This window comes from Aspergillus glaucus (assembly GCF_001890805.1).
Source record: "Aspergillus glaucus CBS 516.65 unplaced genomic scaffold ASPGLscaffold_16, whole genome shotgun sequence".
Taxonomy (NCBI): domain Eukaryota; kingdom Fungi; phylum Ascomycota; class Eurotiomycetes; order Eurotiales; family Aspergillaceae; genus Aspergillus; species Aspergillus glaucus.
Genome location: NW_019170468.1, coordinates 413,357 through 428,503, shown reverse-complemented (window position 1 = coordinate 428,503; position 15,147 = coordinate 413,357). Strand labels below are relative to the sequence as shown.

Here is a 15,147-nt window from a genome sequence, read left to right as displayed (position 1 = left end):
TAATAGAAAGGAGAGTAAAAATACTGGCGGCGGAGTGGAATGACGTCTGGCCGGTCCAGAACTCCACCGCGATCCCCGCGACAAAAGAATTTCATTCCAGAAAAATCTCTAGACAGCTTCACGAAAACGACTGATATTGTTTAACTCATCTTATATTTGTGATTTTACTGTACAGGATTTCAAAAAGAATACTAAACAGTTCTTCATCATGGCGACAACCCCTGTGTCTGTCGTCTGCGTCGGCATGGCAGGTAAGTCATGACTTCTTTCGAATCGGTCTCTAGGCTGGTACTGACATGTTCTCTCTAATATAGGCTCGGGGAAGACGACCTTCATGCAGCGGATCAACTCCTACCTCCATTCGCAGAAAAACGTCCCCTATGTGATGAACCTAGACCCCGCCGTGTATTCCGTCCCATTCGAGAGCAACATCGACATTCGCGATTCGATCAACTACAAAGAAGTCATGAAGCAATACAACCTCGGCCCTAACGGTGGAATTCTGACATCTCTGAACCTCTTCGCAACCAAAGTTGATCAGATCATATCTCTTCTCGAGAAACGCGCCGCTCCAAACCCCAACACCCCATCTGCAAAACCTATTGAGCATGTCCTTGTCGACACACCGGGGCAGATTGAGGTGTTTGTGTGGAGTGCATCGGGTACAATTTTCCTTGAAACCATGGCATCGTCGTTCCCGACTGTCATCGCCTATGTCATTGATACCCCCCGGACCAGCTCGACGAGTACATTCATGAGCAACATGCTCTACGCCTGCAGTATCCTGTACAAGACCAAGTTGCCGATGATCCTCGTATTCAACAAAACAGACGTGCAAGATGCGGAATTCGCAAAGGAGTGGATGACCGACTTTGACGCCTTCCAGCAGGCTCTACGAGAGGAAGAGGAGACAGGCGCATTCGGAACGGAAGGCGGTTCTGGAGGATTTGGCGCTGGGAGTGGATACATGGGGTCACTGCTCAATAGCATGAGTCTGATGCTGGAAGAGTTCTACCGGCATCTGAGTGTCGTGGGTGTGAGCTCCATGACGGGCGATGGTGTTGAGGATTTCTTCAAGGCCGTGGAAGAGAAACGCCAGGAATTCGAGCGCGATTACAAGCCGGAGTTAGAACGCAAGAAGAAAGAGCGTGAGGAAGCGCAGGCAAACCGGCGAGAGGAGGAATTGGGCAAGTTGATGAAGGATATGAATGTGTCTGGTCCGAGCGGGCAACGACGGCCTCAGGACACGGAGCCTGAGACGGTCAGCGAGGCTGAGGAGGAAGAGGACGCAAAGGCTGAAGTGGAGGATGACGATGACACGGATGATGAAGGTGTGGATGCTCCTCGCGCTGGAGACGATGACGAACTCTCGCAGCGATACAGGAGCGCGCTTTCGGAGTCACAGAAGGGCCCCGACCATGAAGATTACAGCTTTACCAGATACCTGCGCGCAAATAATATTAATGGGTGATGGTGATAGTTTGATTCGGAGTTTGCATGAGGGTCGGAGAATTAAATGATGTTACGGTTCATTGGTTGATATTGTCTTGCATTCTATCCAGACACTACTTTTTATCTGGATATCTCAATCTACGTTCATAAAATACTGCAATAGCATATCAGGGTTCAGCTTGGATTCTTGTAAAATTCTTATGCAAACAAGACAAACAGTAATGATGTCATCGAGAATTCCGGCGATGTTATCATATCAACGTCTCCAGAGCTGGAACTGCTCCAACTTGCTGGATTCCGCCATATTAAACGGACTGCGTTCCTCGATGAACCGTTGAAAATATTTGCAAGCATCAATTGTCTACTTGTACCAACATACAATTACAGCATTATGGATGTACGTCTTGTCTTCCTACCAGACCCCCCACTATCGCGAAACCAAGCTGATGACCATAGGTCTTTTACGCCTACACCTACACAACAGCAGGATGGCTCTCCGTACAGAGCGCAGCTCTAACGGTAGCACCGCAAATAATCATGACCACATTGCTGGATGAAACCCGACCTCCAACTCGTGAGTCTTCCGAAACCACCCAGGTGACATGAAGGCTAACCCCCACCAGCACTAGAAATCTACTTCGCCCGCACCCTCGGCTTCTCCCTCCTCACCCTCGCCACCCTAGTCATCATGCTAACCGGCTCCGTCCCCCTATCCACCACAGTCACCGAAGCTGTGACAACCGACGAATCAGACCCCAAAGCACCCTACGCCGTGCCCACGCTAATGGTGTCTACGATCTTCCAGGGAGTTTGTGCGTTCTACGCGTACACATGGTATACGTTTAACGGGCAGGCCGCGTTTGCGGTGGGGGTGCTTGGGTATACGATCGCGGCTAGTATTGGGCTTTGGTGTCTTCTTTTTGCGAGCAGTCATGGGAAGATTAGTCGGAAGACCGGGGCGGATAAGAGGACGACGGGGTTTCCGTTTTCGAATAGTGAGGCGGAGAGGAAGCATGCTGGTAAGAACTTGTGATTGGGCTTGGAGTGGATGTGGTCGATGGCCATTGTATCCAAATGAGGTCGGATTAGTCTGGTCATTGCAGAGTGAATTGTCATATAACATGTATACTATGTGATGTTTCTAAAAACAATTTGACAAAGTGCAAAGTTGAAATCAGTTGATATCTGAATCCTATTACCCCATCGTATTCATTGCATGCATTGCACACTTGACCGTCTCGTGAAATCACGTGTCTCCGTGCAACCTCCCCTCTCCTCCCCCTCTTTTCTCACCACATCACCACCATCCCAGTCGTCAGCATCGCGGCAGTAACTTGGATATACCCACAGAATACCCCGACGCAAGGCTGACTAGCCTCGGGTTACTTGCCCAGAATGCAACATTTCTTGCCTCCCTGTCACTACTGCATCCGCTGATTCGCTGATCATCCTTCCTGCTGAGATTTCGTCCTGCCAAACCAGTACTTCGGACTACATAGCAAACATGTCACTATGTACCTGGGGTCGGTCCCGAATCGAGTCCGTATTGTTGCTTCTTTGACACTGCCGCCCTGACATAGACCCTGATGCCAAGGCCAAGAGGCTGCTGGAATGACAAATGCTGGATACTTCACGTTCGAGAAGATATTTGCTGCTAGCCAGTTCAATTTACAGCCTTGGTACTGTTAGAAATCCTTTGATATGCACGGCATTGTTACCGCCATATTCTTACTCGGAGTCGCCGCTCATTTTCCCCTTGGTTGTCATGGCCGCTCGATATATACTAGAATGAAGAGAACATTTGGAATGGCTTTCACATGCTGATTGGCATATGATATTCGCAATATTGCGGAGATTTACAAGGTGCAACCGCCTTATCACAAGCTTCAATGATCCATGGGAATTAAATCTTCCGGGCGTCTTAGCTCGTCAACGTTCCAGATAAGTTGTGCAGTCGTTGGCAGCCGTTTGTTATTACACTGGCGATGCTGACATTGAATAATCCCAGCAGGATATTACAGCAGAGCCACATAGTCTAAGGTCTGCAAGCCTCGTACGGGTTTAGTCGGCCTTAGACATTTCGAAACTCACTTGCACGACACTAACAGCCAGTGGATGTGAGAGTAGGAACGAGCTTGCGTGTCGCCTACCACGAGATATCTCCAGGACTCGGGCACTTCTAATTTTGAGATAGCAGGCTTCGGATACAGGAACTTTTTTAAGCCCTCGCGGCAAGATATGAGCACATGGGCATATTTCCCGATTGCGGGGATGGTGCTGAGGGTGTAGTCAGCTGCAAATCCATTATATGCATAGATAACCTTATAGGTAGAGCACGGAGGACAGCCCTGGAGCTGCAGTGTCACCTTCTTGGCTTCGAGGGTGCACCTTCGTGCAACAATACATTTGCTCATCAAGTGAGATTAACATGTCAGAGGCTCAATAACGGGCAAGGATTCGAAACTTATAAATATGCTGCGATTGACGGATCTGACTTTGATTAACCTACAATCTTGTCATTCAAGTTTTTGCTCCAAGTCAGTCACACCATGCAGCTTTTCAAACGCGCCCTCTTGCTTTTCGGAGCATTGCTCCCAGCTGCTCTCGGGCATCCCATGATGCAAGGGAGGCATCGATCTCCCGAGAATATTCCCGGAAGATACATCGTCACCTTCAAGCACGGCCTAGACACGGCAAAGGTTGATGCTCACACTGCGTGGGCAACGAATCTGCACAAACGCCATCTTGAGCGACGTGATCACGCAGATGACGCGTTTATTCCTATTGGTATTGAGAAGAGTTACAAGTTCACCCGCTTTTCTGCGTACTATGGATCCTTTGATGATGCTACCATCGAGGAGATCCGGGATAATGAAGATGTCTGTTTCCAACATCCATGCACATAAATACCACTTCTAATAATTATCAGGTAGAGCACGTCGAACAAGACCAAATCTGGTACCTCGACGCCATCCTCTCCCAAAACAACGCTCCCTGGGGCCTAGGCAGTATCTCTCACCGCGGCGAACCAAGCACAACCTACGTCTACGACGACAGAGGCGGCGAAGACACCTTTGGCTATGTAGTAGACACAGGCATTAATGTCAGCCACCGAGAATTTGGTGACCGTGCCAGTCTCGCCTACAACGCTGTCGATAACTCTGACCATGTCGACACTGTGGGTCATGGAACGCATGTTGCGGGGACCATTGGCGGTACTACGTTTGGGGTTGCTAAGAAGGCAAACTTGCTGTCTGTGAAGGTGTTTGCGGGAGAGTCTGGCCGGACGTCGGATATTCTGGATGGGTTCAATTGGGCTGCTAATGATATCGCTACGAAGAAGCGGACTGGCAAAGCGGCTATCAATATGAGTTTGGGTGAGTTCTCACTTACGCTTCAAGGTGGAAGTAGGCTAATCGCACAGGCGGCGGATACTCATTTGCCTTCAACCGAGCCGTCGAGAACGCATACGACTCTGGCGTTCTTTCCGTCGTAGCAGCCGGTAATGAAAATGTACATCCACTCCCCTATCCATACTACTAAGCGTATACTAATCGTGCATCTAGATGAACGCCCGCTTCACCAGCCCCGCCTCCGCCGAAAACGCCTTCACAGTGGCCGCCATCGACCGCAACAACTCCCGCGCCTCGTTCTCCAACTACGGCTCCGTAGTCGACATCTTCGCTCCGGGAGTCGACATCCTCTCCGCCTGGATCGGCAACAGCACGGCTACCAACACCATCTCTGGAACATCGATGGCGACGCCACATGTTGTCGGGTTGGCGATTTACGTAATGAGCCTTGAGAATCTGGCTGATGCGAGTGCGGCAACTAAACGGTTGAAGGAGTTGGGGACGAATGATGCTGTTGCGAGGACTTCGGGGAGTCCGAATCTGTTGGCTTTTAATGGAGGAGCCGGATCTGGGTCTGGGTCTGGGAATGGGCATGGAAATGAGGATGAGGATGAAGGTGATAACGAGGACTGGCGGATGAATATGGAGACGAAGGTTGTGAGGAGGTGGTGAGTGTATTTGGATTTAGGGTGGTTGTTTGGTGTGCTTAATCTTGATGGCTTTACATTTGTGATTTTAGTTGGTGTTCGACACAAATATAATGATGCTCTTCCATCATAGCCTTTGGGGAACTAAAGATGGTAACGACAATACTGTACAAGAATACAAGCCCCGGGCAGGAAAATGGCAATGACTTACAGATTGGATTTTCAGAATTTAGGGACTGAGAGCTCCATACCAAGTAATTAAATGCAGGCTATTGCCGGCCCATGCCATTGCGAGGCAGATTCTGTATTTCCTCATTGATGAATGGGACTTTGCCAAGTAGATTCTAATTAACACCAATATCAAGCCAATCAAATATAGTACGAGTGCAAAAAAGGGTCCGGTCAGCCTTGAGCCCTAGCGCCGACGTCGGAAGTGCACGGCCCGTTCCGCCATAAGGCTAATGGACAAACGAAGGCAGACTGTGCCTTACAGAGTAAAAATAACCAACATAAGGTTGAATGAACTATACAATGGAGGTGGAATTGAGTATAAAAGCGACGTCTGCACCGTTTGATTGGGCTCATCATCAACGACAACACAATTCAATCCGCTCTCCAATCAAGAATTCAAACCAAACCAACCACTCTACTACAACTTTACTACCACCTCAAACACTTCATACATACAACTCTTTGACAATAGTCACCAAATTCGTCCTCCTTGCCATCCTCTCCGCTGCCCCTTCGGCCCTCGCCGCACCAGCAGCCCCAAGCCCTCTACCATACCGATTTGACGTACTCTCAAACCCACCCCCGGCCCCCGTCGTCACGCAGGACCTGTCACCGGAAGGAGTTGCAGAAGAATGATGAGGCGTTGAATGGGTTCTGTTTGTATGCGGTTGAGAATTATGGGACTAAGGGGGATGGGTGTACTAAGGATCAGACGTATTGGAAGGGGACGAAGGGTGCTACTACTACTGGGGTTAAGGGGGGGAGTGCTAAGTTGGACCATGGGGGTAAGGAGTTGGGGTCGTTAAAGGTGACTTACGAGTGATTTCGTTTCTCTTTTATTCTCTTATGTGCATAGAATGGTTTGGTTTTGGGTGGCGTTTAACGGTCTATTTAGCATGAGTTCAACTGTTGTATGGAGTTATCAATGCATGATTACCACATTCTGAATCATTCTTATCTACTCTGAATTTTTACCTTGTAGAGGATAGCTTTGCGCTACTCAGCATTCCCTTTTCGACCTATCAGTAAGACTGAGATCTATACACACCATGTGACAACCACCTCGCTAGGAGCGATACGCCGTAGCCAGACCATTTTGAAACACTATAGCACACATATCCTCTTTTTTTCAAACGAAACTATTGAACCCAACAAAGATGGTACTAGCGCAAAGAGAAAGTAAATGTCCTCCTTTAAGCCCTAAGTGCCAACAGCTAGTACCACCACAAACCGTTTCAACAGTCACAAACAAAACAATAAACAAACACAACAATTAACACAGCATGGGGTCAGAATCCGCTATAAAAACAACGTCTATCAGTTGACTCAACTCGATAACAATCCAGTCTTCATTCTCCAACCAGACAAAACCAAACCAATCACTCTACAACAACTTTGCTTCAAAGTAGTCTGCACCAATTATCAAAATGATTGCCAAAGCCTCCATGGTTCTCCTTGCGGCCTTCTCCCTTGCCCCGGCCCTAGCCGCGCCATCGGCGGCCTCCCTCGAGCCAGGATCGACAATTCACAAGCGTGAAAACGATTTCTCCTCCATCTCCTCCGTGAAACTAAATGCAAAATGCCAATACGACCTCCTCACTAACTTCTTTGAAGCGGATCCATTCCGCAGAGGAGCTTCTGAGTGGTGCACGGCAGGTGCGTGTGGCAAACATGTCAGCAATTAATGGGGACAACATCGAGCATTATGGTGGAGATTACGGATGGGGGGAGATATATTGAAAAGAACAACGAGACGAATGTATGGGATTTGTGTGCGTGGGATTCAGAATTTCGGGTCTAAAGAGTTGGGATGTACTAAGGAAGTGAAAAGGCACTACTGGGGTTAAGGGTGGAGTTGCTCAGTTAGAGTATGAGAATGTGGTAGTTGGATCTGTTCAGCTGGTTTATTCTTGATTGCTTTTTTGTATCACAAGCCTGGGTGAGAGTACTTGTGCTGTGCATATGATTGAATGTCTTTTCCTTCTAATGCCATGGTGCTGTTTATGCATTCCTGAATGTATGGAGATACAATACACGGGGTTTTTGAATGCAAGTAAGGAGTGCAAAGTTCTCATTTTAGTCACTACATTACAAAGTAATCCTGAACCTCCTGTCCCAGGAATAACAAAAGCAAGATAAATGAGCGAAGAAGAAAGGTATCCAACTAAAAAAAAAATGTAACCAAGATACATGCGCCAGCACTTTCAAAGCGCAGCAACACATCCAGAAAGCCTGCCATCAAAAACGAAATGGAAACACGAAAGAAGAAAAAAGAGAACGCCGGTACAATCATTGAGTTACGCTCCTAGCAGAGTAGAAGTGCGAGTAGAATCGTGGTGTCCCGGGTGCAGTGGGAGACTCTGGTGTCCGTGACCCATCGCTCACGTTGTAGTTAGAAGAGCTGGTGGACGGGGCGTTCTTGATGGGCCATGGTGACAGACAGGCACGAGGTGCCAGGCCTTCTTGGCCGCCATCTGCCGGGACACAGAGAGCCTGCAGGTTTGGTTAGTTAATTCCGATGTGGCGAGAGTTTAGGGGGAAAAGAACTTACCCATCCATCGTCAAAATATTGACGGATGATAATAGATTGACCTTCACAGAGATCCAGTTGTCCAACCTTCTTAGGTTGGAACGCAATCTCAACCCGATAGATGCCGGACAAAGACGGCACCATACTGGTAATTGCCAACAAGTTCTGTCCATTGCCTTTGCGGGGAGGCGGTCCATTTTCCTGAGCTGCATTGTCCGGGGGCGGAGAGTGGGTGCTAAGGTTGATTTCCTGGGCTTTGTCACTTGACTCCGCCTCGCCCTCCTGGGTGTTGTGCGAGAGTCCAGATTTCGGTTCAACCGATTCGGAGCTTTCCATCTGGGGCCGACCAGAAATCACTCGCCGGACGGTTGGAGTTTGGTCTCGTGCCATGGTTTCGCTTGGCGACACCACGAGGGTCGGAGTGGACTCGTTGATGGCCGCTTTCTCTGCCGCAATAGAGTCATTCCGGTCAGAGTCATGACCGGATCTCTCTTCTACATCACAGCCACGGACGTAGATACCGTCATCGCAGGGATGGTGGATATGGCCCTGCTCCGGCATGGGTTCCTTCTCCGATTTCTGGTGGTGATGGTTGGACTTCGACATGGCGAGGGAGCGGCGAACCGCGCCCAGCGCGCTCGCACCAGTCCCAACAGCGGTACCGAGGAAGTTGGTGTAGAATTGCGAACTACGCGGCTTGGTGTCGACATAGGGCTGGCGGAAGGCATCTTGAACCATCCTAGATCGATTCGCTTCGCCCTTCTGTTGTCGCTTTCTCCTGGTGATCCAGAAGATCACGAAGCCTGCGACAAGTGCGACACCAAGGAGACCAGCAAGTGCCCCGGTTGCTTTTTGAAATGACCCATCGTCCGAGTCTTTCGCTGCGGCGGGTGTCGGCGAGGAAGTGGCCGACGATGTGGACGAGGTGCTGGGCAAGATGGTATGGGTGCTCTCCGTTATAGTCGCCGAGGTCGTGAGGCTAGATGTTGGGTGCGTGGTCACGCTGGTCATCGTGGGAAGGGTATGTGTGGGTTGCTGGGCAGTTTGCACGGTTTCGGCCGGGGCAACATGGTTGTTGTTTTCTTGTGCCTTGTCTGCCTTGTGCTCATCCGAGACATGGCTGCTCGAGAAGTCTGCGGCGTTGTCTTGTTGCTTGTGGCTCGATTCAGCGGCTTGGTTGTTGCTGTAGGAAGACTGTTCATGGTTGGCGTTCGACGGGCTTTGCTGGCTTGCCTCGGAGTGCGGATCCTGTGCGTTCTGCTGCGACCCGGAGCTTTGCTGTTGACCATTGGTGTTGGCAGTGTCAGAGTACGCTTGTTGCTGCCCCGGAACGCCCTGTCCGGAGTGGGAGTAGCCACTGTTGGACGCCCCTTGTTGGCTTTGTTGCTGGCCGGCATTCTGGGCGTTGGAATTCTGCTGGTAGGAACCGCTGCTGTGGGAGCCGCTGCTCTGCGAGTTGGTGTTTTGCGAGTTGGTGTTTTGCGAGTTGGTGTTTTGCGAGTTGGTGTTCTGAGATCCGCCATACTGAGATCCGCCATACTGGGCGCTGTTGTAAGTGCCAGTGTTCTGGGAACCGGTGTTCTGCGAGCTGCCGTACTGGGAACCACTGTACTGAGAGCCAGAGCTTTGAGAGCCAGTGTTCTGTTGACCCTGTTCGCCGTAGCCGGATGGGTGGTAGTTACCATCGTCGTAGGATCTGGTGCCGTAGCCCTGCACTATGCTGTCGGAATGTCTTGCAGCCAGTGCATGCCCCTCTCCATCCGGACCTTCGGTCAGTTGGTGTCCCTGCGTGTATCTAGTCGGCGCCATGATGTCGATGGGCTTGGTCAGGTTGGTTAGGTCGAGATAAAAAAAAATAATAATAATAATAATAATAAAATTAAAAAAAAAAAAAAAAATGAATGACTGGTCGACAATATTAAGGAACGACTGAACGACAGGGGGGAAAGAAACACGAAAGAACGAAAGAAGGGGCAAAAGACCTGCCAGGTGCCGACTACCTACCTATTACCTCTACACGACAAGAAAAGAGAAAGAAAGTCGAAGCCGAAGGCAAGAGAGGTTCCGTTGGGAATAAATGATAATGGCAACCGGATACCAGGGGGGTGGAGGCGATCATTCTCCAGCACAATTATGTACTACTCGTAACGTTGCGATATTCAAAACATTGCCCAAAGAGGTATAGACGTGGAATACCACTCGACCCCGACTGACATTTGTTGATGCATCTCTGCGACTTGGAATGGAGCCAGGAATGGAGCATTGTTATGCGAACCGGTACACAGTACTAAGTTCACGGCGATCCACTGTGCATAAACAAAGGCTTGGAGTAATTCAGTAATGGTTTCATGTCCTGCTCATGCCTGTCAGTTCCAATTTGCCGTGCGAGCAGTCAACCCGTCAATTGACGGTAAACGTACTATTCTTATCCCAAACCTCCTGCCCTGTAACTGTACCCTACATAGTACACCCAGGCAGGAGGACGCTTGCATCCTGCGTGCTCATCCAGCTCTAGTCAGAGCATTCTCCACGGTCTAGTCGTTGAATCTCTATTCCGTAGATCTTGCGCCACCGTGACCTGAGATCGAGACTATGGAGGAGAGGTGTGATTGGAATGCTCAATGCTTGTCTCGCGTCAGCAGTTATGACTCTTTGTCAGATCTGAGTCAGCAGCTGTCACCCTTGTACTTTTACGTCTACTGTACAGGCCATAGTTAATTAGTTAGTTAGTGTAGTTGAACTATTAATAATTAATTTAGTGCTGCCACTTCACAATGCTCTCTTTTCTTAGCTTTCTTTTCCCCCAAAATTATCAACGAAGGTCGGTCACATGACATCATACCATGGTCTTACCCTTTCGGGATCACCACAACAACAACCTACCTTGCCGCAACATACCACAGATAAACTGTTTACCACGCCAAAACATAGCTCTCTGTATATGCTGCTATATACAGTAAATTGCTCATATAAGTCATACCATCCACCCACCCCCCTTTTTCCTGAACTGGATTCCCGAGCCAATGGCCTCTAAGCTCGATGCCCCCTGCTCGATGTCGGTTGGCTCTACCGTGTCGATGTAACGTGAATGCGAATAATGAAATTAATGTGCTGCATACCTATCGGCTCATCGCTATTAGATGTTTAGTTCCGGCCTACTGGTAAATCGGTATTGTGTGAGGGATCGATTGAGCCTTGCAGGTGTTCCGCTGTCCCGGTAGATGTCAATAGGCAGCAAGTAGATTTATGTGAGTAGCAGAGGCGCTTGTAATACCGTAGTATAAATCTCTTTTCATGTGCATTAGGACATAGATCTGGTTTCATCCCGCTAGAATCTGAATGATCATTTCATTGTAAATGTTATAAGCAATATAAGCAATTTATCTAAATTCAGAGAGCCTCCTATCCAAGCAAGACAAGAAGACCCAGATATACCTATACACAGATATGGTAGTGGGAGGAAGGGAAATGCACCCGGAACGCCAGAAGTCTGTCATATATGTCCCAGTTGCAGACAGAAAAAGGAAAATCAAACTCCATAACCCTCTAAAAGTCTCCTCCCAGAAGACTCATAAGAAAAATAAGAAAAGACGTATATGCGTCAAGCGTCAGGTTCCGCCACCCCAATTGACAGGCAGAAAAACAAGAAAAAGAAAACATGCAAAACGCTTTTCTTTTGGTACAATATGCAGCAAGAAGAAAAAGAAGCAAGAAAGAAAAGAAGAGAAAATTATGTGCACACCTACTCCCGAGACACAAACCACGACCGAACGGCCATCCCGCATATGCGTTTCGAGACCTGCGTGGTACCGCTTCCGTTGGCTTGCTGTTCAAGAAACTTTTGCGCCACAAACAGTTTCGCTCCCGCATCTTTCTCGTTGGTCGTGATCGGCTGGGGAAGACTGTGCGGGAAATCTGCCCACCGTTGTCCAAGGTGGCGGGCAATAGCAATCGAGTAGATCACGTCACGGTTTTCAGTCGTGTCCAGAAGGGTCCGGCAACGCGCCAATGTGTCATCGATCTCCTTGGCGGAACTGGCTTCGTTATCGTGTAGAGTCAAGAAGTGGCCAAGACAACTCCAGAAATCCAATGACCGCTGTGTGATCTGAACGGTAAGCGCTGGCGGGTCGGCTGCGGGTTGACGAACGGGAAATTGCTCCAATGGGTTGGTTTCCACGTGGTCGCCGGTAAGTAAGGCCTCCATGACATCGAGGCGCTTCGAAGCCGCCAGCAGATCAAAGTCTTGCCCGTAATTTCCGTTCGACATGTTCATCACGTGGCGGCACAAGGTTATGGTGCTCCAAATTACCGATGCCTCAAAGCTCTCCAATCGAGCGACAACATTGGGATCCTCGAGATTTCGGTCATTGAACGCGTCGATCAATGCGGAATATTCAGCCATAAGTTGCGCGTTCGCCATAACATGAGGTAGCGCCTTCTCTTGGAACCACGGGGTCTCGAAAAATCGATCAATGGCGGGAGCATATGTCGCGAGGAAAACAGCTTGGATTTCTTCGAGGCGACCAGGCGGGAGAGCAGTGACGGGATGAGGAGGCGGAGGAGGGATGCCTCTAAGCGCAAGAAGGTCGCTAATCTGAACTTGTTTTACTTTGCGAATGTCAGTAAACGCAGGATACTTGGAAAACCAAGAGAACATAACCTACCGCTCGCATTGATGGGGGCTTGATAGAACCCATCAGTGACATTTGCCGCATGCTGCACGCTGGCCATGTTCCCAGGATTGTTATTCTGCTCCAACGATGGGTCAATGGCCGCGCTGTAATTGAATTGACTTTGCTCCGTGGACGACGGCGCAGACGACTCGGAGGGTAGGGACGGTGCAAAAGGTTGAGAGACTGCAGGTACGTAGCCAGGAGGCGCCGCAGGGTAGGAGGCGCCAGCGGGGGGCTCCTGTGGAGTGACAACCAGCGAAGGAGACGGATTGGGAGCCGGTTGAATCGCAGAAGGCGTCGAAGATTGCGGTCTGAAGACAGGGTCGTAACCTAAACAGTCTCGTTTACTCTTGACGCAGTTTCGACAAACAGGATGCCCTTCGTCGCACTAGAAGAGACAATAAAAAGAAATGCAATTAGAAAAGACGCGACAATAAGCAACCAACCCAGAGAAAAGAAAAAATAAGAAAGAAAAAAAAGGCAAAAGGGTGAATGATTAAAAAAGTGAGGAAGGAAAAACAAGCGACTCGGCCAGCGCGGGCGACAAGAATAGCGGGGTTTGCGGTGGGCGATTTGCAGAACAAGCGAGAGATCCCCGCGCCCGCATCGCTTGTCCAAACGACCGTCATATCTAGGGTTTTGCAAATGTTCAAGATTTCTATTCGTCACATACCTTGATTCTTCGCTTGCGACATGTCAGACAACCGGTCTTCGTTCTGCGCTTGACCTCCTTCTTGTGTCTGCTCGACATCATTTTATTAGGGTCTCCTGGGAGCTGGTAGCGCATCTGGGCGTTGTTCATTTGCGACACATTCGTCGGGTAACCTGTCATATATTGACCTGCCGAAGACATTGGCGGCGAGTTTGACGGCATGGGGGACCCAATAGGGGCCTGGGGGACATGCGCCTGCTGCCCTTGGACACCATTGTGATCCATGGTACCGGTATTCATGGGTTGACCTCCTTGTGGGCTGCCTTGCTGTTGATATTGCGGCTGATATTGCTGCGGTTGTTGCGGTTGCTGGTACTGCTGCTGTGGTTGATATTGTTGCTGGGGAGCTTGTTGATACTGCTGTGGTTGTTGCTGCGGTTGATACTGCGGCTGCGGCTGTGTTTGTTGTTGTGGTGGCTGATATTGTTGATATTGTTGCTGCGGCTGCGTCTGTGGTTGCGGCTGTTGACTTTGCTGTGCTTGTGGTTGTTGCGGTTGTTGCGGTTGTTGCTCCTGGCCTTGCGGCTGCGGTAGTGGAGCTTGATGCTGCGGTGGCTGCTGCTGAGGGTATTGGTAGGTGCCATTAGAAGCCGGCTGATTTGTTTGATTTGCAGGGGTCGATTCATGAGACGAATCTGCCTGCTGCAGGTCACCGTTGGACTCTCCAGGCGCAGATGTAGAAGCCTCCGACTGTGCACCTTGAGTATCGTCGTGTCTCAGCTCAGAGAAGAATGAGTGGTCCGTATGTAGATTGACCTCAGCAGGTAGTGTCGTATCCAGCGGAGGCAAGGAAGTATCGATCGATGGCAGCGCTGGTACCGATGAATCGAAGGCCGGTAAGGATGAATCGAACGCGGGTAATGACGAATCCATGGGTGGCATGGTCTTATCAATAGCTGGCAAACTCGAATCTATTGTCGGTAGCGCTGGAATGGACGATTCTGTAGCGGCCGGTGCGCTCGTTGTCTCCGCGGTTGGGACATTCTGCGACTCGGTCGACTGCTGCTGGGCCGACTCGCCAGGTGGGTTGGCAGATTCTGTAGACTCCGTCATATCCAACAATTATTTTATTCCAGGCAAAATCCAGGGAACCGAGTGGATTTCCTCGAGGTATTCGCGTGGTGCAGAGGTCACTGATCGGAAGAGCGGTTGTCGAATTTTTTTTCTAGGAAAACCAGAATCGTTAGTCTTAAGACCGTAACTCAAGATTGAGCATGCCAACGCCAGCATTCAGACACGGTAACTGTCGACCATTTCCATTGTCAAGAAGAGAAGAGAAAGAAATGATAAATTCTGCTGTTTCGTGCAATATTTGCAGATCGGAAATGGGGGACCGCATCGTAGCCGGAGACAACTGCAGGCGCAGAAACTGCCAACCCAGCATAAGAGCTCTCCAACCCTTTTCAACCTGGCCATACACAAAGCCTCCTCCGTGTAAGACCGTATGCCAACCGCGTACAGGCCGTGGTATCCAAATGGGGGCTGAACGCGACCGGGGATGTCCAATTCCGCATGGCGGAGGTCGACGCAATTCGCGACATAACATACA

The 15,147-nt window shown here is 49.7% G+C and overlaps 7 protein-coding genes across 7 annotated transcripts; 4 read left to right on the top strand and 3 right to left on the bottom strand.

Moving 5' to 3' along the window:
* Window positions 1-77: 77 nt before the first annotated feature.
* Window positions 78-1,672, top strand: ASPGLDRAFT_153838 (putative ATP binding protein). Its single transcript, XM_022542334.1, has 2 exons — window positions 78-251; window positions 315-1,672. Exons 1-2 carry the CDS (start codon window positions 209-211, stop codon window positions 1,469-1,471), a joined length of 1,200 nt encoding a protein of 399 aa, XP_022398882.1. The 5' UTR covers window positions 78-208; the 3' UTR covers window positions 1,472-1,672.
* Window positions 1,673-1,843: 171 nt separating this feature from the next.
* Window positions 1,844-2,485, top strand: ASPGLDRAFT_37485 (uncharacterized protein; the record flags this gene model as incomplete). The annotated part of the gene is made up of 3 exons (XM_022544826.1): window positions 1,844-1,849; window positions 1,909-2,026; window positions 2,076-2,485. The coding sequence occupies 3 exons, from the start codon at window positions 1,844-1,846 to the stop codon at window positions 2,483-2,485; spliced, it is 534 nt and encodes a 177-aa protein (XP_022398881.1).
* Window positions 2,486-3,946: 1,461 nt separating this feature from the next.
* On the top strand, window positions 3,947-5,579 carry ASPGLDRAFT_577717 (S8 family peptidase). The gene is made up of 4 exons (XM_022548280.1): window positions 3,947-4,331; window positions 4,382-4,829; window positions 4,877-4,965; window positions 5,019-5,579. The coding sequence occupies exons 1-4, from the start codon at window positions 4,002-4,004 to the stop codon at window positions 5,475-5,477; spliced, it is 1,326 nt and encodes a 441-aa protein (XP_022398880.1). The 5' UTR covers window positions 3,947-4,001; the 3' UTR covers window positions 5,478-5,579.
* Window positions 5,580-7,110: 1,531 nt separating this feature from the next.
* Window positions 7,111-7,597, top strand: ASPGLDRAFT_37483 (uncharacterized protein; the record flags this gene model as incomplete). The annotated part of the gene is made up of 2 exons (XM_022544825.1): window positions 7,111-7,339; window positions 7,515-7,597. 2 exons carry the CDS (start codon window positions 7,111-7,113, stop codon window positions 7,595-7,597), a joined length of 312 nt encoding a protein of 103 aa, XP_022398879.1.
* A 64-nt stretch (window positions 7,598-7,661) lies between these two features.
* Window positions 7,662-9,369, bottom strand: ASPGLDRAFT_577671 (uncharacterized protein). The gene is made up of 3 exons (XM_022548279.1): window positions 9,033-9,369; window positions 8,235-8,984; window positions 7,662-8,176 (listed from the first exon to the last, which is right to left on the bottom strand). Exons 1-3 carry the CDS (start codon window positions 9,222-9,224, stop codon window positions 7,973-7,975), a joined length of 1,146 nt encoding a protein of 381 aa, XP_022398878.1. The 5' UTR covers window positions 9,225-9,369; the 3' UTR covers window positions 7,662-7,972.
* Window positions 9,370-11,746: 2,377 nt separating this feature from the next.
* On the bottom strand, window positions 11,747-13,267 carry ASPGLDRAFT_577599 (uncharacterized protein). Its single transcript, XM_022548278.1, has 3 exons — window positions 13,199-13,267; window positions 12,878-13,151; window positions 11,747-12,821 (listed from the first exon to the last, which is right to left on the bottom strand). Exons 2-3 carry the CDS (start codon window positions 12,942-12,944, stop codon window positions 11,956-11,958), a joined length of 933 nt encoding a protein of 310 aa, XP_022398877.1. The 5' UTR covers window positions 12,945-13,151; window positions 13,199-13,267; the 3' UTR covers window positions 11,747-11,955.
* ASPGLDRAFT_577507 (uncharacterized protein) lies at window positions 13,208-14,826 on the bottom strand. Its single transcript, XM_022548276.1, has one exon. It carries the CDS (start codon window positions 14,649-14,651, stop codon window positions 13,545-13,547), a length of 1,107 nt encoding a protein of 368 aa, XP_022398876.1. The 5' UTR covers window positions 14,652-14,826; the 3' UTR covers window positions 13,208-13,544.
* Window positions 14,827-15,147: the final 321 nt, after the last annotated feature.

What these genes read in the sequence shown, in the direction of transcription:
- ASPGLDRAFT_577599 (XM_022548278.1), bottom strand. Translation starts at nt 12,944, where the DNA reads ATGGCCAGCGTGCAGCATGCGGCAAATGTCACTGATGGGTTCTATCAA. An exon ending in AGCCCCCATCAATGCGAGCG is followed by an intron (nt 12,822 to 12,877) that starts GTAGGTTATGTT and finishes ACATTCGCAAAG; the next exon opens with TAAAACAAGTTCAGATTAGC.
- ASPGLDRAFT_577671 (XM_022548279.1), bottom strand. Translation starts at nt 9,224, where the DNA reads ATGACCAGCGTGACCACGCACCCAACATCTAGCCTCACGACCTCGGCG. An exon ending in CACTTGCTGGTCTCCTTGGT is followed by an intron (nt 8,985 to 9,032) that starts GTCGCACTTGTC and finishes ACCAGGAGAAAG; the next exon opens with CGACAACAGAAGGGCGAAGC. An exon ending in AATATTTTGACGATGGATGG is followed by an intron (nt 8,177 to 8,234) that starts GTAAGTTCTTTT and finishes CCAAACCTGCAG; the next exon opens with GCTCTCTGTGTCCCGGCAGA.
- ASPGLDRAFT_577507 (XM_022548276.1), bottom strand. Translation starts at nt 14,651, where the DNA reads ATGACGGAGTCTACAGAATCTGCCAACCCACCTGGCGAGTCGGCCCAG.
- ASPGLDRAFT_153838 (XM_022542334.1), top strand. Translation starts at nt 209, where the DNA reads ATGGCGACAACCCCTGTGTCTGTCGTCTGCGTCGGCATGGCAG. An exon ending in CGTCTGCGTCGGCATGGCAG is followed by an intron (nt 252 to 314) that starts GTAAGTCATGAC and finishes TCTCTAATATAG; the next exon opens with GCTCGGGGAAGACGACCTTC.
- ASPGLDRAFT_577717 (XM_022548280.1), top strand. Translation starts at nt 4,002, where the DNA reads ATGCAGCTTTTCAAACGCGCCCTCTTGCTTTTCGGAGCATTGCTCCCA. An exon ending in GGCTATCAATATGAGTTTGG is followed by an intron (nt 4,830 to 4,876) that starts GTGAGTTCTCAC and finishes CTAATCGCACAG; the next exon opens with GCGGCGGATACTCATTTGCC. An exon ending in TAGCAGCCGGTAATGAAAAT is followed by an intron (nt 4,966 to 5,018) that starts GTACATCCACTC and finishes TCGTGCATCTAG; the next exon opens with ATGAACGCCCGCTTCACCAG.